At 46.5% G+C, this 20,832-nt stretch overlaps 1 protein-coding gene across 1 annotated transcript in view; it reads left to right on the forward strand.

Annotated features, from left to right (window-relative positions):
- The window catches only part of SGK3 (serum/glucocorticoid regulated kinase family member 3), an 86,795-nt gene that overhangs the window by 42,470 nt on the left and 23,493 nt on the right, over nucleotides 1-20,832 (forward strand). The window contains exons 3-6 of the mRNA XM_088469345.1: nucleotides 2,455-2,538; nucleotides 3,550-3,622; nucleotides 5,301-5,376; nucleotides 19,890-19,977. Coding sequence (XP_088325471.1) covers nucleotides 2,455-2,538; nucleotides 3,550-3,622; nucleotides 5,301-5,376; nucleotides 19,890-19,977 — 321 coding nt within the window. The remainder of the gene's footprint in view (nucleotides 1-2,454; nucleotides 2,539-3,549; nucleotides 3,623-5,300; nucleotides 5,377-19,889; nucleotides 19,978-20,832) is intronic.

The following is a 20,832-nucleotide window of genomic DNA, read 5'->3' on the forward strand; positions in this document are numbered from 1 at the left end:
CTGCCTCATAGCATTCATGAGTTCAATTCCAGGTCAGTGCCCTATCTGTGTTAAATTTGCATGTTCTCTATGGGGCATATTCAATTGGCTGCAAGCTTTTTGCGGGGGAAATTACTACGGCTATTGCAAACATTTTTTAATTAACGTAGTGCTATAGCCATTTGAAAAAAATGCAGTAACTTTTCTGGCAAATAAAATAAAAATATTGGGTAACAGTATAGATGTTACTTATACCCCTTTTACACCGGAGCTAAATCCCGGGTTATTGCAGGGTTAACCTGGGAAGCTCCTTGGTGTAAAAGGGGAGAGGGTTGGATCGCCAGGGTCGAGTGACACGGCAATCCAACCCAGGTAACTTGCAGGGTTTAACACGGGAGTAACCCATGAAACCCTCCAGTGTGAACAGAGCACTCCGGGTCACAATGACCTGGAGCGCTCCGCATACCGTCCAATTGGTCCGGCTTCAGTGGCACTTGGAGATGACGTCATCTCCAAGCGTCCACTTCAACGCCAGAAACAGTGCCGTAACTACTAACCCCGAGGTGGCTTGGAGGCGCCGGGTGGCTTGGGGGCGCCAGGGACAGCTAAGGAAGCCTCTGATCACTTCAGAGGCCAGCGTCCCCAGTGAGACAGTGCGTGGGTGACATCATGATGTCACCCGTGACCTGGGGAACCTGCGCGGCCGCGTCTGCTGGATCAATTTAGATCCAGTCAGCACGGCAGCAGAAGTGACAGCCCGGATGACGCGCGGAGTCAGGTAAGTACTGGGGAGAGGAGGGGGCACGGCTCCAAGAGGCACTACTTTAAAGGGCACAACTACAGGGGGCACAACTACAGCGGCAATACTTTAAGGAGGCACTGCATATGGGCACAGCTACATAGGGCACTGCATATGGGCACTACTTTAAGGGGCTTTGCATAAGGGGCACAACTACAGGGGGCACAACTTTACTACTACAGAGGGCCCTGCATGAGGGGCACTAGCATAGGGGGCCCTGCATGAGGGGCACTAGTATAGGGGGGCCCTGCATGAGGGGCACTAGTATAGGGGGGCCCTGCATAAGGGGCACTAGTATAGGGGGCCCTGCATAAGGGGCACTTGTATAGGGGGCCCTGCATAAGGGGCACTGCTACAGGGGGCCCTGCATAATGGGCACTATTGAAAACTTTTTTGGCATGGGGGAGCAAAATTTATAGTTATGCCACTGGCCAAAAAAGCTGGGTCTATGCAGACCCGACTCCAGTGTGAACGGCGCTGACTCGGAAGTGTCCTGGGTCGGCACCGGCTAAATTCCGGGTCTGATCCGGATTTGAACACTGTTCCAACTCCGGGTCAGACCCGGAATTTAGGTGTAAAAATGGTATTACTGTCCCAAAGAAACCTATTATATAATAAAGCAAACTCTTTTTGTTTAGATACAAATCAAATGAAAAAGTTGTAAAAAAAAATCTGAACGTTTTTATTTTGGGCTAATTTGAGGCCACTATCAAACTATTTGATAAAAAGATATTTTTCTCCATTTAAATACATACTTTAGTTAAATTTGGGGTGCATTAAAAAAAATGAAAAAGTTGGTTTGGTAATAATTTTAGGGCACTTTTTTTTTTTTTTTTATTAACCCCAAACATGTCATGTAATTATTGAACCAATTAAGCGAATTCAAAATTGCCAATTGCCTAATTAGTCTGTGATTTTTCCTAACTTTGCACCTGCTCCTGACATGATTTAAAAAAAAAAAAAAAAAACCTCGCTAATTTTATTACCGGGGTTAAATTCTCGCTCCCAATTGTATAGCAGAAACGGCCGCCTGTAGGGAGAAATCCTGTGAGGCAACTTTTTTTTATTTTAAATTGCAACCAATTGAATATACCCTAACAGGCAAGTGCCCTATCTGAGACAAGTTTGCATGCTGTTTTGTTTGTTTCAGTTTTATCCTGGTTCTCTGGTTTGCTCTCGCGCTCAAAAAAACATAGTACTGTAACATAATAATAACAGCACAATACAAGTAACCACCTGGAAAAAAAGATAATAAAGTTGCTGGATCTTTTATTGCCAAGTCAGGCTGGGTACTCACTGGCAGATATATTGGCCGATCACTTGATCTGTAATATATCTTGTGTGCATCAGCCAGTATGTACCAGCAATATGTCTGTAAACGACTGCAGATATATCGTGATGTGTATACGGGCGGTCAGCCGACCTCCCATACACTTGCAGCAGAGGACGCGGGGAGGGGGACGCACACGCCACCCGGCCAGCGGGACCCGCGGCTAGATGACAGATGATGGTTGTTTAGGTTGTATGAACAATCATCATCTGCAGATCACTCGAGCTGCAGATATATCTGTAAGGTGTGTACCCAGCTTAAGACCTTCAGTCAGTAAATCCACCATTTGTCAGTAACTAAAGATCTTTGTTTGTTACAGACCTGAAGAGATGTTTTGTTTTGGCAGGTTTACAAAGTTCTAGTCACTGTAGGAGGTAACGAATGGTTCGTCCTTAGACGGTATGCAGAATTTGATAAACTATATAACACGGTAAGTTCAGTAAGTTTGCTGCCTGTTTTTTTATTGCTGCACTATATACTGCCCTGGGCCATAGCAGGGTGAAAATTTAGCTGGCTCCACCCCTGTACACGTTATGTCAAGCTGTCACTATGAGTAGGCGGGGATGCCTGTGGGTCTCTAGCAGAGGCTCTCTCTGGCTGCAGTGTGCCGTTCCATGCATGACAAATACAGATGCAGAGCTGTAACTAGACTTATTGGTGCCCTGTACCAGAAAGAGCATTGGCGCCCCCAATTTTTCAAATAGGGACATACCGCACCCAAATAAGTGGAATGGCCTCATGGGCAAGGGCCTCGGGAAGAGATAGGGGAGGCCAGGAGATGCTGGGGATTAAATAAGAGGAAGCTACAAATGAGAATAATGATAAACAGAAAATTGGCAGGCCTGAACAGCGCCCCTTGTCCTGCGGTGCCATGGCACAGGTCGCACTACCCTAGTTACGGCCCTATACAGATGCTACAGTGCACAATTACTTTGGTTTATGTTTTTTCTTTATATGCAGCTAGCTGTTGCCCGTGGCTTAGCCCTCCATGAAATTGCTTCTGCCAATATTCTTTTTCATTGGAGGTGTTCTAGTTGTATTGCTTTGCATAGGGCCCACCCCTTACCAGCCGCGCGAATGGTGCCTCACCTATCTCTTGCATTGATGATGTCAATAAATGTAGTTTTTGTTAGTGCTCAGATTTAACTTGACAGATCAAGATGAAACAAAGTGCAGGTTATTTCTAGGAGTTTCCACACAAAAGGATTTCATGAAAATTGGTTCAGTAGTTTTGGCTCTAACTTGGAACAAACAGACACACACATAGCATTCTTATTTATATTCGTATAGATTTGTGGTAGTGGTAGTAATAGTCTTGTGGTTTTATTATGCAAAATTGCACAATGGATGTGCTGGTGTCTATGTATAAACAGTGAATTAAGCGTAATAACTTCTCAAGAACAATATCTGTACATGTCCTGATATCTTATTACTCTCCTAGCTTAAAAAACAGTTTCCAGCTATAAATTTCAAGATTCCTGCCAAGAGGATCTTTGGAGATAATTTTGATAAAGGTAAAAAAAATATTTCTATTAAAATCTATTATTGATAATGAAGAGTGGTTCAGTTTTGACTCTGTTCTTTTTGCCATATTAGCGCAAGTTCGCAAAGCCAATATAACGGTTATGTTCAGATCTCAAAAACGGCGAGTAAAACCGAACTGCTCATCTCTAATTGTTGGTATTTAAAATCATGAAGCCCACAACGTTCATGCAAAGATTTTGTCATCTACAGCAACCCATAATTGTTTTTTTGTCGTTTTAGTTTATTTTAATAAACCATTTTTTTTTTTTTTTTTTAAATCAAATATTGTATATTTAAAAATGACTGATCATTTACACAGGTCGTGAAGTTCTATTATTTTCTGTCTGTCTGTCTACAATATTCTAATTAATTAAGCAAAATTATGCAGTTGAAAAAAGTGTTTGAAGCTACAGTAAGTGCCATTGATGCATTAACATGGAAAGCCGGCTAGTCGGAGGCAGCAAGTAAAATGAGGCCCATCTCGCCACTTCCACAAACTAGGGATGGCCATAGACCATCGATGGCTAATTTCACTTAAGATACCTTCTGCGGCTTTTGCGTAAAAAGACACAGGAGGCTGTGCTACAGCGTCTATCTCTGAAGCAGACCCATTGGCCTTATTCAGAGTTAGGAACAAAGAGAAGAGCAATTCGCTCCTGGAATAAACCATATTGCAGTGCAAGGGGTGCACGTGTCTCTTTTTTTCCATGTAGGGAAACTACTAATTGCTTTTGCATGTAGTGACCAACTACCGGGCAGCTTTGTTTTTATACTGAAATTTAAAATTAAGCTAGCGCCTCGTCCCTTCCCAGCGATAATTCTGTCCCACCTGCAGTGCACCATGGTTTAGCCGAGTTACCAAATGCTGTATAAAAGCCCATTGTGATTTTGGTCAGTATTAGATTCACTCATAAGGTAAAAATAAACAAATGTACACTTTTAAATTCCCTACTATTCCAGTCCCCTAAAATCTGATGCAGGAGCTGGTCGCAATGTAGACTGGACAGATTAGTGCGGTGCTTGATGCACCCAGCCATTAGCTTGACCTCCTCATTTCTTTTGCAGTGTACTGATCTTCCACACACCATGGATACAGCCTTTATGTGTGGTGGACAAATATTTGAGACTGCTGTCCATTAATTCTGTAGCAGTACTAATACGGGGTACATTTATTGTAACTGTCACACAAGCTGCATTGTTACTGCAGGTGAACAACAGACTGTCAGGTTTCAGGCTCTGCAGACTTCAGCTACATGCCAAGAAATCCTCTAAAATGGTAATTGCTGTGGAGACGCAGTGTTACCCAGCCAAGGACTTCAGACCTGTCACTCCAGGGTTCCTTTTAATAACATGTTACTGCTGTAAACACCGTCTGGGTTACAGGGCTGCAAGCTGAGGAATGGGTACTCAGGCCTGTGTGCATTGTGGCTGAGGAACTCTACAAAACAGGAAAAGTTGCAAGAACATTTGCTGTGGGTGTGATTGTGTTGTAATTGGATGCCAGACAGATGATTTGGAGGAACAGTAGCAATGTGCATAAATGTTTTATAATGACCCTAAAAGATACAAAATATTACAACTGTCTGATGGGCAGTTTTTGTCATTCACGGTATTGTTACTAATGCTTGCAGAGCTTTGTCATAACTTGCCATTCACTTCTCATTCCAGAATTTATTCAGCAGCGAAGAGCAGGACTGAATGAATTTATCCAGAATTTACTCCAACATTCAGAATTATGCAGCCAGTAAGGACATTTTTATTTGCCATTTACATATTAATATTTTCCGTAGTACTCCATGCCATGTGTAAATTTAATATGGAATACTGAGGTAGAAAGTCGTACCCTTTTCACACCAAAATGCCGGGTCTGACCTGGGTTTTGAACACTGGGCCTAATTCAGACCCGCTCGCGAGCGCAGGACGCTTGCAAGCAGGTCGATGGTGCCCTAATGCGCATGCGTACGACGGAGGGAGCTCCGTCGTGCGCATGCGCGAGACCCAGATAGCGACAGCCAAGCTGTCGCTATGGGTCTCGCACCAAAGGGGGCGTGCTGTCGATGGTGATTGACAGCACGCCCCCTTTGGTGGGCGTGCCGGGGGCGTTGCTGCCCAGACGGAGGCGTTCCCATGGGAACGCCTTCCGTCTGGAGCCGGCCCCACTGACATCACTAGTGATGTCAGTGGGAGTGATTTTGGCTCTGATAGAGCCAAAAGCACTCCTGGGCTTGCGGCAGCGAGACCCTACCGCAGGGTCTCGTCGCAAGCCCGATGGTCGCGATGGTTTTCACCATCGCGACCATCATCATGGACGCTCGCATAAGCTGTGGGTGGTAACCCACAGCTATGCGAGCATCCAAGAGGCCGCTCCATTTTTAGGTAGGAGGGCCCTGATTCAGAGCGAGCGCTCTGGTTAGAGCGTCCGACTCTGAATCAGGCCCACTGTTCCAACCAGTGTCCCAAACGGGTCAGACTTCTTTCACGCTACACCTTGGACCTGAGTGGTTATTATTCACACTGAACCCATGTCGGCCCTTTTCACTCTCACAAAGATGAGGTCATAAAAAGGTGACTGCTCATTTTAGGCGTCACCTGGGTCAAATGACATGACCCAGGTCGCGCCTCTCACACCACATCATTACCCGGGTCATTGCCAGGTTCAACCCTGGTAGCGAGAAGGGTTGGATTCATGGGACACACATCCCGGGTTGACTCTCGCACCAAGCTAGGAGCTGGGTTACCCCAGCAATAACCCGGGTTATAAGTTTGGTGTGAAAGGGGTTTCTATCTCCTTTTTACGTTCATCAGTTTACACAACTGAGCTACAGACATTTGTAGTAATGACCTTAGAATAAGGCTGATGCAGAGAGAACGATTGCAAGGGCTCGTCCCATATATCTGTTTGTATTAAAACATGTAATATCTTGTAACACAAAACGTATGCTGTAGCTAATATAGGATAACATTTAATCATTGATGCAACCAATCGGTAACTTTCATTCTTCTTAATATAGTGCTTTCAAAATAATATGGGCATTCTCTACAAATTCAAAAGCTCTGTAGGTCCTGGCTGTGCAGGTTGTGTAATCCTCCCGGTTAAGAAGTTACATAATCATGTTGGGTTTGAAAATCTTTTGTAGACTGTATGCACTACATGCTGATATTGGGAGACATTCTGAAAGTCTTAATACAATGTTAGGCTTTGGCTGTGTTTTACCTGTCATGTCTGACATGCAACCACTTTCCAAAAGCCTTCTGTGCACTGGCACCTACTATTTAATGATCTGTCGGACATTGGCACATGCCACACTGTTCAGCGTGCAGCGGCATATCAGAGCCATCTGTACTCTTATTCAGGGGAAAGACTCCACGTTACCAAATATGGCACTGAGCGGCAGAAATGTATTTTCTTCTATGACTAATGGGCTGCCATACCATCCATAACCATCCCCCCCCCTAAGGTCAGTGCAGTAGTAAAGTTACACACTCTTTGCCATGTGGATCGTGCAAGTCATTGAAACCTCTGCCTTAATCAAAAGTGCTCCCCATTCATTATACAGTCTTTTTGTTAGGGGTTGCTGGGACTTGTAGTGCCAAAAAGAGCTAGTTTTTTCAAGCCTTTTTTAATACCGATTAAAGCAAACAAAGATGTTTGCGGGTGGAATCTATTGGCTCCAGTAGCACCACTTGCGCCTTGGTAGCTTTACGCTTACACACCAGTCAGTTTAGTCCTGTTCACTGAAATTAATGCGACCGAGTCACTGTAAGCGCTAATTCCGCGTAGAGTATCAAAAGGATAAGATTTGATATTAGGTGTGTCTGGCAATTTCATAAAAATGTGGCCTATTATTTTCTGGCCCCATAAATATTCTACTAAATATTTTGACTGCTGATCATTATTTGTTTTGGGACATTTTCAGTGCTGGATCCTTCTGCTGAAAGTGAAAACAGCTCTAGACAAACAGACTTGTACAATTTTATATGCTGACTACTTGCTCCCACTACAAGTATTCAAGTTGTTTCACAAGTTCTCCACTCCTGTGGATAGCCCTGGGGGCAGCAGGATATTTGGGTTGATAGGCTGTCTGTTTATCAGCCGAAGGGTTCACATGATTTGCGCATATACAGCAGTCTGTCTCTTTATTTTACAGTGTTTTGTAATGGTCACAGCATAGAATGCATGTGAGCAGTCTGTCTCTTTATTTTACAGTGTTTTCTAATGGTCACAGTATAGAATGCATGTCCCCCTCACCCTGATCACATCTCTCTGACCTTGGAGAATAAAAAGCAAATTACCACTTATGTTTACTCCTTGTCAGTGTAACTGTTTTTGCAATGTAAACACATTATTAGTGAACTATTAATTTAAACTTTGTTCTGTACTGTTTTCTACTACTCAATGGGGTCAATCCTATTAGCTGCGTTATTCTCGCCGGTGCGAGTCATCGCGGCAATGGCCGCAATTTACGGCAGCCCGGTTTCGCTGAATTTTGCTCGTATCCCCATAGGGCTATGAACAAAATTCAGCGAATTCGGGCTAGTTGCAGGCCACGAAGGGTGCGAGGTGCTGGTCATTTGCTGGCGTTTTAACTCTGCTGCAACGTCAACTCACACCCTTTGCACTTGAAAGGATTGACCCCAATGTGTATTTCAATATGTCTTCACCTGCTGCAAATGTAAGATATTATTATTATTATTATTATTATAATTAATAATAATAATATTGACTAGAGGTAAGAGGGCCCTGCTTGCAATCTATAGGGAAATAGGCATTGATACACAAGGACGGATGCTGCCTACAGCATAATAGTCCAGCCAGAGTGCAGAGGTTCTTGGTGGGCTATGTAATCCAGTCACACAGCAATGTTGGCCTAGGGTCAGTAGTATGTGAAGAGAGAGAGAGGTGTGTGTGTGTGTGTGTGTGTGTGTGTGTGTGTGTGTGTGTGTGTGTGTGTGTGTGTGTGTGTGTGTGTGTGTGTGTGTGTGTGTGTGTGTGTGTGTGTGTGTCTGTCTATAGTATTAATAATCCCCATCAATAAATTTGAGAGCCTCCTGGATTTTTCGGGAGAGTGGGAAAGTATGTTGCAATTCTGACCCATTGGTACAGACAGGACAGTCATGGGATCACAAGGGAGACCCGGATCATCACGATCTCTGCATGACTTTTGAGCTTTTTCCACAGAGCCCCTGTCCTATCCCAGAAACTATGCACTACAAGGATCCACAGAACTTGTTTGGAAAAGCTATTTCCAACTGTGGTAGCCGCCATATTTCTACACCCAGAACACATGAAGAATTACCTAATTATGACAGGACCCACAGCGCATTGCACAAGTAGGCTTGGACAATTAGTGGTGTTCAGCCATTGTAGAAATATGAGTAATCCTGAGTCAGTCTGGAAAGGTGCACTGATGGAGAGACGCACGACTGAGCCGCCGGCAGACGTGACCTCTCCCAGCAGCAGCGTTACATCACTGCTTTATTCTGGTCACATCTCTTGGCAACTTCTCCTGTATGCTCGGCAATATGGGGTTAGGTCGCTGTGCCCCCTGGAGCAATGGCGCCCCAGGCACTCACTACAGATGTGTCCACATCTATCCTCCATGCACTACAAGTTGCGCCACGCATAACACGGGAGCTCTGTATGCCTCGGTAGCGTCGAGCGTCTTTCGTGCGACGTTTTACCTTCAAATGCGTCTTATTCATACAGTGACGCAAATAGCTAGCACAGGCAGCTTCTGCTGATTAAAGTGATATGCAGCATCCTTACATTATCAGTGCATCTGTGGGTGTATCTGGCATGTGAAATGCTACGTTACAGTGTCAGCGGCTGTAACACTGTGACGTAGCATTTTGCATGCTGGTACACCCGCAGTCGTACAGAGAACATGGGCATGCTGCTTGATCAGCAGAAGCTGCCTGTGCTAGCTATTCGCATCACTGTGTGAATAAGACGCATTTGAAGGTAAAAAGTTGCATGAAAGACGCTCGGCGCTACTGAGTCACGCCACGGCATTGCGCGATTAGAAAGACTGTTTAATGCGCAAGGAAGCTAGATGTATGAGGACACATCTGTATGCCCAGGGCCAGCCCTGCATGTTATGTTATGTCAAATACAAATTACTTTCTGAAAACCGCTCAGTAATGAGTCTCGAACATCTAAGTGGGCTTAAATCACCATTAGGAATGCAAGTAACCAAACCTGTTTAGTAAGCCCCCTCATGTGCAGGCTGTGTAAACATGACTTGTTTAGATCAGTCCTTCTCCCTCCCTTGAAGTTTGTGGGAAGTGAGATTGTAAAAGCTGAAGACAGGTTATTGTCTGACTTGCTGTGTCTTTAGTTGCTGACACGTGCAGCAGACTGTAATCTCCCTCACTGGCTACAGCAACTTTTATGCCATTCCTCTTAAAAGCTACAGTAAGACAGAATCCAATATGGACTGGGACTCCCATTTATAGTGAGTATATGGATTTTCCCTCGCCTGTTACCATGTGCTGTTCACTATATCAAGCTTTAGGGGTCTATTTACTAAGCAGTGTTAGGAGACAGAGTGAAAAGTGATAAGGTACCAGCCAATCAGCTCCCAACTGTCATTTTTCAAACACAGCCTGTGAGATGGCAGTTAGGAGCTGATTGGCTGGCACCTTATCACTTTTCGCTCTGTCTCCTTACACTGCTTAGTAAATAGACCCCAAAGTGTTAAAAGAAAGCTATTGCATTGACTAGGCCTGACCTCCTGCACTGTGAATGAGTGAGAGTTCTATGTTTTTATGACGTACTGTACATATTATTACAGTTACTATAGAGCTGTATCCAACATGTAGGCCTCGGGTTACACTTTAATTCATGGGGTAATTTAATTTATTTTTTATTCCTAAAAGGTGTAATACAGGGATGTTGGGTGGTGTGGCGTGCCCATTCACAATGCAAGATGGCTAATTAAGAATGTATATATTTATGGTGACCTATTGTAACATAAACTGAATGAGTAATAACATGGTAACCCATTGCAACCAACCAAACACTAGCATTCTAACTATCCTTATGCTAGCTACACACTGCTGTCAGATTTTTTTGATCGGGACGAGGAACGAGACGATGTTTTGGAAAATTGCCTGCCCTAATATCTGTGCTACACATTATGCAATATTTCCATAGAAGCTAGTGATATTTCACCACACCACACTGATTTTGCATATGTCCACCCACAAGAGACAGGAGAACATAGAAAATATGGGCAGAGTATTGAAAATATACACACTCGATATCAGGAATTTGAGGCCGAGATTTTCATTCTTGACCGACAAATCGGGTAATAAAAGGAATGCGTTTGTGGATGTTTTCTTACCTTTTATCTGTGAAACGATCGTTATTAGACACTATACAATAACTGAGGCCGATTACCCGGGCGATTATTCGCAAATCGGCCCAATAATTATATATTGTGTAGGTAGCTTAATAAGTCAAATCTGGTGCAGTAAGATAAAGGCTATTACTATTTGTACCATGATGCTAAAGAATAGATACGTACAGGACAATACGGACAATTATTGCAAAGCAGGTTCAGTGATAGCATTGTATGATTTTACAACACTGCATAATACTGATTAACCTTAAAAGATTATTATTACCAGTTATATATATATAGCGCACACATATTCCGCAGCGCTGTACATACAATATTTTGGCCATTCACATCAGTCCCTGCCCCATAGTTATTAGATAAGAGTTTATGTATATTGTATGTTCTTTATTTTCATCAATAAATATTAAGTATGATATAGTGGTAGAAGCACTTGTACCCATACATAGGGTGTTTCTTGTTTGTATTTATAAATCTGAGCTTCCAAGCTTTAATGGTGAGATAAAATCATACCTGAGTGCCATTACAACAGCACCAAAAAGTTATGAAACAGGGGGAATGGTTTTCTGGGCAAGAAATTGCTATTGAACAGGGTTTCTCAGCCTGGTGTTTGCGTATCCCAAGGGGTCCCCAGCCAGCTGTAATGGGTGATTCAGGATTCAGCAGTTCTTCAAAATAACAGTTTACTGTAGTAGGAAGCATCTTAAAATGCAGATTTATAGTTACAAATTTTCTGTGTTTTTTTTAAGCATTGTTATATATTTTGTGACTGTGATCATTCTTCCCTTTGTTCTGGAATAGCTCAATAAAAAAACACAATGTATATAGTAATAAGTATTCATAAACATATAAAACATTTAGATATTAAAGGACATTTGGTAAAATTCTATGATTAAGGGGTACTTTGCCCTAAAGCACTTCTCAAATTTATTTTCAAAGGGATCTAATGCCTTTGTACTCAGAACAATGTATGTGTGTTTAGGTGTACACAGGTTTGTGAAAGGACTTTTTACTTCCCTGTTCTAATCCCTATATTGATTTGTCAATAAAGACATTTAAATGTAAAACAACCCATTTTTAGGTTTGGGAGGGAGGTGTCCAAACTGACATCTAAAGTGCAGTGTAATAATAAAGCTGTGCAGTATTTGTTGGCTACATACAAAAGCAGCCAGTATTTACACTAGATGCAAAATTTGTATGTATTTACACCCCTTGCATTGCAACATGGTTTACTCAGGTACACAGTTAAGTACTATCTCTCTCTCTATTCCCAACTCTGAATCAGGCCCTTTATGCACTTGTGTTTTAGATGTAATGCTAGGACAAGAGGAATAATATAGTTTAAGGCTCCTGAGGGGGAACGTGTGTGGCAGCATGTAGTGTATATACAATACACACTATAGCAGTGTATATGATAAGTTAGTGGGGAAACAGTTCAGACTGTAGAATACAGGATAATGTGGTCCCTGCCCAAGCAGCTTCACAATCTTCTGTAGTAGTCACTCTGTGTCTCTCAGGGCAGAATGCCACGTGTCAGATACCACTACTGGTGGGTTACCATTATTATTATTCTGTTGGCTTTGTATTCCCCATAATTATCTTAATTTCTACTTCAGGGTCCATAGGGTATCCACAGGATACCTTGGGGTATAGGTGTGACGTCAGTCGCAGGGCACCAAAGAGTTAAGCTTTCAGCCTCCCAGGATGCACTAGGTCCCCCTCCTATACCCCGCCCCCGGGCCAAGGCACCTCAGTTTAGTTTGGTGCCCGGCCGGAGTCGGGTGCACCTGTTGGAGTGGGGGCTAGAAGAGCCCCTGAAGCTTTTTCTTCATGCAGCTGTGGCTGCACATCTGGATGAACAGCATGGACAGTCAGTCCTGACGTCCATGCTGTCTTCCCTACACCCCGCCGGTACCAGAACGCCGGTACTGATCCGGGGATGCTGGTGGGCGTCTGGGGTCACAGCTAGCGGTGACCCCAGATGCTCCGGACCATGGCCGGATTCAAGGGGGACAGAGGTAAGCAGCGGGGTCCCGCGGTGGGTCCCCGCTGATCACATGGTCCTAAGTCCCCAGGCAGGGGGCTCCCTGGGGACTGGCTGCAGCGTGGAGCCAGGCGACCAACCTGCGCTTCCACTACCCCCTGGGACAGCGGACCGCAGCAGAGCGGTAGCGCTGCGGCGTCCCAGGGGTTAAATGCATGCCAGGGGAGCGCGCCTTCCCTGTCTCACAGCCGGCGCCTCCCCCGCTGCACACAGCCCTCTCTGCACTGTGCTGACTGGTCCTGTGTCAGCGCTCCTCCCCCAGGCCAGCTTCTCTCTGCTCCTCGGCGGCCATCTTCTCTGCAACGCATGGTGAACGCTGCTGGAAGTCTGGAAGGAAGCATCGTGGTCTGGGTCCCCCCGCATACCTCTCCTCCGCTGTGGCTCAGGTCTGTGTATTCAGCGCTGTGTCCTACCAGGCCCTGTGTCTGTGTAGTTGAGTGATCAGCGCTGTTAGTGCAGGAATTGTTATTTCTCTGCATTGTATGTGACTGTGCTAGCGCTGCCTGTAACTTTTCTTCTCTAAACTGTCAGCTTTATTACTGTCCCTGTTCTTTCTGCTAAAGCCCTTGCGGTGCGGTGCTGCAGGGTGGTCTCTCGCCTATTTAATACTTAATTGGTGAGAGAGGTCACATACGTGGTGCCATCATGTCTGAAAGTGATTTTCCCCTCCGGCTACAGTGTACCACGTGCAAAGTACCGTTAGCGGAGGGGGAGGGTAGCGCGGAGGGCCTTTGCCGGCAGTGTTTGTCCATGGCGCGGCCTATTACGGTTACAGCACCGGTACAGGAGCCGCCCTGGGCTTGTTTCGCTCAGGCGTTAACAGCTTTAGTGGGCAAGTTAGCTCCGCAGCCCGCGTTTACTCCGATGGGTTTGTCCCAGCAGTCTGTGGTGTCGTCACCCATGCAGGGGTTCCCACGACAATTGGTGGTACCCCACAGTCTCCCTATTTCCCCGCTCCCGGGTTCTCAGGAGCCAGCGTGGGTTAACTCCCTGACGAGTTCTGTACAGCACTTGTCGGATGTGTTGCAAGGGGAGTCTGTGATGCGGCCTCATAAAAGGCCGGTGGCGTCTCTGTCCGCTCCTTATGAGGATGACGAAGGGACGTCTGATGATGGGGAGATTCTGGATCCTTACGATCAGGAACCTTTCCATACTAAGGACGCTGATGCTAAGTCCAAAGTATATATTGCTGGACTTATTCGGGCGGTCCGCACAGCCTTGGTGATTGAGGACGAAGTTCCCCCAGCGGCTAAATCTAAGTATGCCTTTTTCAAAGATGTGAAGGGCGATGCCACAGTCTTTCCTCTTTCGGGTCAGTTGGTGGACCATTTAGAGGAGGCGTGGAAACAACCTGGCAAAAGATACCAGCCGCAGAGACGCCTGGCGGTGGCTTATCCGTTCGCGGATAATTATTTTGCTAAGTGTGAATCCCCTCCACAGGTGGATTCTCACGTGACCCGTCTTGTCCGTAGTGCCACATTGCCGATGCCATCCATGTCCTCCCTTAAGGATGCTACGGACCGCAAGGTAGAAATCTGCCTGAAGTCCGCTTATTCCCTTGCAGGGGGGGCAGCACGGCGGCTATGGCCATTTGCTGGGTTGCCAGAGCGATGGAGCGCTGGGCGGATTCATTAGAGGCTTCTTTTGAATCCGACTGTCCGGCCGAACAGGCGGAGTTGATTGGCAATCTCCGTGATTCGGCCACCTACATCAACGAGGCGGCTCTAGACATTAGTACTCTGGTGTCTAGAATTTCTTCAGCAGCGGTAGCTTCTCGTCGCACCTTGTGGCTGCGATCCTGGAAGGCGGACGCAGATCCAAGAAAGGTCTGGAAGCGTTGCCGTTTACCGGAGAAGTTCTCTTCGGTCCGGATCTGGATAAGATTGTGGCCACGCTGGCGGCAGCCAAATCTGCTTGTCTCCCGTCGGCCGCTGCTCCTTCTGGTTCTGGACCATCGTCCTTTCGGTCATCTAGGGCCCAGGGCAGGCCCAAACCACAGTCGTTTCCTCGACAGGCTGGCCCTAAGAAATCGGTCAAGCCCCGGAAACAGGCATGGAGTACCAGACGTCCGGCCCCCAAGCCAGATGACAAGCCTGCGGCCTGACGGTCCGGGTCTCCCCTTGGGGGATCCCAGGGTGGGAGGCCGCCTGCTGCAGTTCTCCCGGTGTTGGTCGTTCACTACGACAGACACTTGGGTTCTGGAGGTGGTCTCTCACGGGTACGCCCTCTCCTTCCGGCACAGACCCCCGGCTCGATTCTTCACCACGGGTCTACCATCAGACCGGAACAAGGCTACGGAGCTGCGGAAGGTATTGCACACTATGCTCCAGGCTGGAGTTATAGTGCCTGTTCCATTCTCCCAGAGGGGCCAGGGTTTCTATTCAAATCTATTTTTGGTACAGAAACCCAATGGGTCATATCATCCGATTCTCAACCTCAAAGCACTCAACAAGTCTTTGCGGGTCCCGAAGTTTCGGATGGAGACCCTACGGTCCATCATTCTGGCGCTGGAACCTGGGGACTACATGGTGTCATTGGACATACAGGACGCTATGGCGGTCATGGCGGCTTCTCTGCGGCTGCAAGGAGTCCGCATGTTGCCGTACTTGGACGACCTGTTATTGGTGGCAGGATCTCCAGAGCTCCTGTTACACCACTTGGACCTGACCATTGCACTGCTGCAACGGCACGGCTGGCTAATCAACTGGCAGAAGTCCACTCTAATCCCGTCTCGGAGGATTCTGCATCTTGGAGCCTTATTGGACTCGGGACAGCAAAGGATCTTCGTGACGGAGGACAAGATCTCTGCTTTACAGTCAAGGGTGCGCAGTTGTCTGCACAGCCGCCGGGTGTCCTTACACTCGGCGATGAGGTTACTGGGCTCCATGGTGTCGGTGTTCGACATGGTGGAATACGCCCAGTTTCACTCCAGACCTCTGCAGCACCTGATCCTGTCCAAGTGGAACGGGCTGCCTCAGTCTCTGAAGTTCCAGACGATTGTGCTCACCCCGGAGGTTCGCCTGTCCCTTGCGTGGTGGTTAAAGACGACCCACCTCAACAAGGGACGTCCGTTCTGGGTTCCAAATTGGGTCCTGTTGACAACGGACGCCAGTCTTCGGGGCTGGGGAGCAGTTTCGGGTCCACACTTGTTCCAGGGCAGGTGGACACCGACAGAAGCGGAGCTTCCAATAAATATCTTGGAACTCCGTGCGGTCTTCAATGCTCTCCTGCAGGCACAGCGGTTTCTCCAGGGTCACCCGGTGCAGGTCCAGTCGGACAATGCTACCACCGTGGCCTACATAAACAGGCAAGGAGGAACTCGCAGTCGGGCGGCTCTCGTAGAGGTCTCTCGGATCCTGGTTTGGGCGGAGCGCAATCTTCCGGCCATATCAGCGGTCTTCATCCCGGGAGTGCTAAATTGGGAGGCGGACTTTCTAAGTCGCCAGGACGTTCATCCAGGGGAATGGTCCCTGCACCCGGACGTTTTTCAACTACTGGTGGACAGGTGGGGTCTTCCAGAAATCGACCTCATGGCGTCCCGGCACAACAACAAGTTGCCGGTGTACGGGTCTCGCACAAGAGACGAAGGGGCGTCTCTGGTGGATGCTCTGTCCGTCCGGTGGACGTTCAGGTTCGCATACCTGTTCCCTCCGGTCTCCCTTCTTCCACGGGTAATCCGGAAATTCAAACAGGAAGGAGGGACGCTCCTGTTGATAGCTCCCGCGTGGCCCAGACGGCACTGGTTCTCAGACCTTCAGGGTCTGTCCGTGGACAGTCCTCTGCGGTTGCCGCTACGACCGGACCTTCTGTCTCAGGGTCCTTGTCTTCACCCGGACCTGACTCGGCTGTCTTTGGCGGCGTGGCTGTTGAGACGGCCATGCTGAGGTCCTGGGGGTTTTCCAGCTCTGTGGTGCGTACCATGTTACGAGCTCGGAAACCGTCTTCCGCGAGGATATACCATCGCGTGTGGCATACGTTCTTCCAGTGGTGTCGACCGAGAGGTTATGCACCGCGGGAGTTTCGTCTGTCTTGGATTCTCGCCTTCCTGCAAGCGGGACTAGATCATGGGCTTCGCCTTGCTTCTTTGAAGGTACAGGTTTCGGCCCTATCTGTCTGGTTTCACCGTAGGATTGCTACAATCCCGGATGTGCGCACCTTTATGCAAGGTGTTCTCCGTATTCAGCCGCCCTTTGTTCCACCTGTGGCGCCTTGGGATTTGGCTGTGGTCCTGAGGGCTCTCCAAGGACCGCCGTTTGAACCACTGGGCTCAGTGGATATTAAATGGCTAACAGCTAAGACTGTTTTCCTTCTGGCCGTTGCTTCAGCCAGACGTGTTTCTGAGTTAGGAGCTCTTTCTTGTAGACCCCCTTTCTTGGTTTTTCATGGGAACAGGGCAGTGCTCCGCACTCGGCCCGAGTTTCTTCCCAAAGTTGTTTCCCAGTTTCATGTTAACGAGGAAATAGTTGTTCCGGCCTTTAACTCACCGGGTCTTTCCGTGGGTGAGGCCTCTTTGGATGTTGTGCGGGCCTTAAGGACTTATGTTGACCGCACTTCTTTGTTTAGGAAGTCGGACGCTTTGTTGTCCTCTATGGCTTCTGTAAAAAGGGTTGGCCTGCTTCAAAGCAAACTTTGGCAGCCTGGATCCGTATGGCTATTTCTGAAGCTTATCTTCATGAAGGCCTACCGGTCCCTCCTTCTCTGAAGGCTCATTCCACTAGGTCTGTGGGTCCTTCGTGGGCAGCTCGACGTGGTGCCTCGGCAGTTCAGATCTGCAAGGCTGCTACGTGGTCTTCTGTCCATACCTTCGTGAGGTATTACAGGTTTGACACCTTCGCCTCTCAGGATGCTTCCTTCGGGCGGCGGATTCTCCTTTCTGCACAGGAGTGTCCCCACCCTTAAAGGATACTGCTTTGGGACATCCCCAAGGTATCCTGTGGATACCCTATGGACCCTGAAGTAGAAAATATGAGATATGGTAAGAACTTACCCTTGTTATCTCTATTTCTACGAAGTCCATAGGGTTCCACAGGACTCCCGCCCTGTCGCACCTGTGCTGCAGATGGGCTTTGCTCTGGTCACCGGTTTTCCGTCTCCCTCTGGTGAGAATATGATTCTTGTATGTGTCCAGATCTTTGTTCTCTCTCTTCCTTCTCCTCCTCCGGCCTATGGCTTGGTAACTAACTGAGGTGCCTTGGCCCGGGGGCGGGGTATAGGAGGGGGACCTAGTGCATCCTGGGAGGCTGAAAGCTTAACTCTTTGGTGCCCTGCGACTGACGTCACACCTATACCCCAAGGTATCCTGTGGAACCCTATGGACTTCGTAGAAATAGAGATAACAAGGGTAAGTTCTTACCATATCTCATATTTTTTTCCAACTTTGGGTGAGCAGCAGATATGCCGACTTCCACAAGTGAGCCAGGGAATCATGACAGGGTACCAAGGCAATTTCCAAACCTGTAAAGGCTATTTCAGTGATTTTTCAACCCATTTCAACTCTAGGCACGCTACACAAGATTATAAAATTGCAAAGGCATACTTGGCTATGCGGTGTGCATGACCAATGAAAAAACATACGCATTTGCTTCCATATAAAAAAATACACACACATTGGCCTCCTCAGGAATAAAATACTACATTGGCCTCCACTGGAATAAAACACTACATTGGCCTCCTCAGGAATAAAACACTACATTGGATTCCACAGGAATAAAAAACACTACATTGGCCTCCACAGGAATAAAACTCACTACATTGGATTCCACAGGAATAAAACTCACTACATTGGCCTCCACAGGAATAAAACTCACTACATTGGCCTCCACAGGAATAAAACTCACTATATTGGCCTACACAGAAATAAAACTCACTACATTGGCCTCCTCAGGAATAAAACTCACTACATTGGCCTCCTCAGGAATAAAACTCACTACATTGGCCTGCACAGGAATAAAACTCACTATATTGGCCTGCACAGGAACAAAACACACTACATTGGCCTCCACAGGAATAAAACTCACTACATTGGCCTCCACAGGAATAAAACTCACTACATTGGCCTCCACAGGAATAAAACTCACTACATTGGCCTCCACAGGAATAAAACTCACTACATTGGCCTCCACAGGAATAAAACTCACTACATTGGCCTCCACAGGAATAAAACAAACTACACTTGTACTGTACAAGAGCGCTGAGCTGACTGCCACGGCACATTTGCCAGTGCACAGTGGTTGAAAGACACTGGTCTATTTGAAAGAATATTCAGCACTTAAATGTGTTATTTCTCTGTTGGATATATTCATATATAATGGATATATTCAATCCCTACATACCTATGTTTCGAATCCAATCTTTATTTAACTCTTTCACACTAACACCTCCACTCCACCTCGAACATCCTATAGTGGACTGCACCTCTTTGCCACTCTAGTCTAACTGGTTTTGGCTCGGTGTCACTATGCAAAGTATGCCTCTACTACTCTACTGAAAAGGCAATTTCCTATATTTAAAGTTGTGTGAGTGAAAGGTTGTCCCAGCTTGTGGATCACATCTGCAGCGTGTAACAATATACATGGAGTACGGTCATGGGTGATTATACATTTCAGCTGGAACTTTTTTGAATAAGGTTTCTAAGAATAAGGGACATGATTTACTTTTTGAAGTGTGAATATATTTGACCGATATTTACCTTGGACCTGTGAGGCAGCAGCAGATTTTCTGCCAGGTACTGATGTGTCTGAGTAAAGGTTTCTGACTGTACAGCTCTGTGGAATATGTTGGCACTGTATAAATAAAGGATAATTCTGTAAGCCTGTAACAGCACTATCCAACGTTTGGGTCTTTTGTTCGCAGCCCTGACGTACAGACCTTCTTGAAACTGGAATGTGCCAGACGTCAGACCGTTCCTTCAGAGGATGAGGATGAAAAGGGCGATCAGAAGGTAAACCAAGCTATCTCCAGTTTGAGAAGATTACACCAGTATATAATGGTTTTATTTAGTATTGTTTTTTTAAGCATTATTGCCCTGAGGTCATGAGTTTAATTCTTGACCATGGGACTGTGTGTGCAGAGTTTGTATATTCTCCCCGTGATTGCTTGGGGTTTTTCCTGGTGTTCCAGTACTCCCACACTGCAAATAACATACGGGTAGATTAATTGGCCACAAAAATAACAGTAGTGTATGTGTTTACACGTGATAGGGTATATAGATGGCAAGTTTCACTGGGGCATGGACTGATGTGAATGACTAAAATATTTTTATTTTTTAAACAGCTTTAGAAATGTGATTTGTTTTTCTTTTTTAAAAGAAAATATACTGTGTCCCGAAGTTTTAAGGGAAAAAGATGATCTCTTAATGTCAGTGCTAGTTATTCTTTATCTTAAATATAATACAATGGGCCTGGTTAAGAGATGCACTTATTGCAGCTGCGATTGCGACTTTTTGTCGCAGCTGCAGTAATATGCTAGTTTCAGCCTTCCCCTTGTCTACTTGTGTGCGACGGACTGTGCAAGCCCTGAGACGCCCACTTTCAACCGTCGTGGACTATGCAACTTCGCCAATGGTTCTGAACACTCCATCATCGGTGTATCATCACTTGAACCATCGACCCTTGCACCAGACTATGGCAGACGCAGTGTCTCCTTCTGAAATTCGTAAGAACATGGCTGCTGTGGCTCTGCGTCTGACATGCCCGCAGCACTCCCATAACACGCCCATGATACAGACTTTTTTGCATTCACTTCAGGCCATCCCCCAGTAACCGCCCAGGAACGACCATGGGTTTTGTCTCGCTGT

Source organism: Taudactylus pleione, unplaced genomic scaffold, assembly GCF_031769625.1.
Source record: "Taudactylus pleione unplaced genomic scaffold, aTauple2 ptg000090l, whole genome shotgun sequence".
NCBI lineage: Eukaryota > Metazoa > Chordata > Amphibia > Anura > Myobatrachidae > Taudactylus > Taudactylus pleione.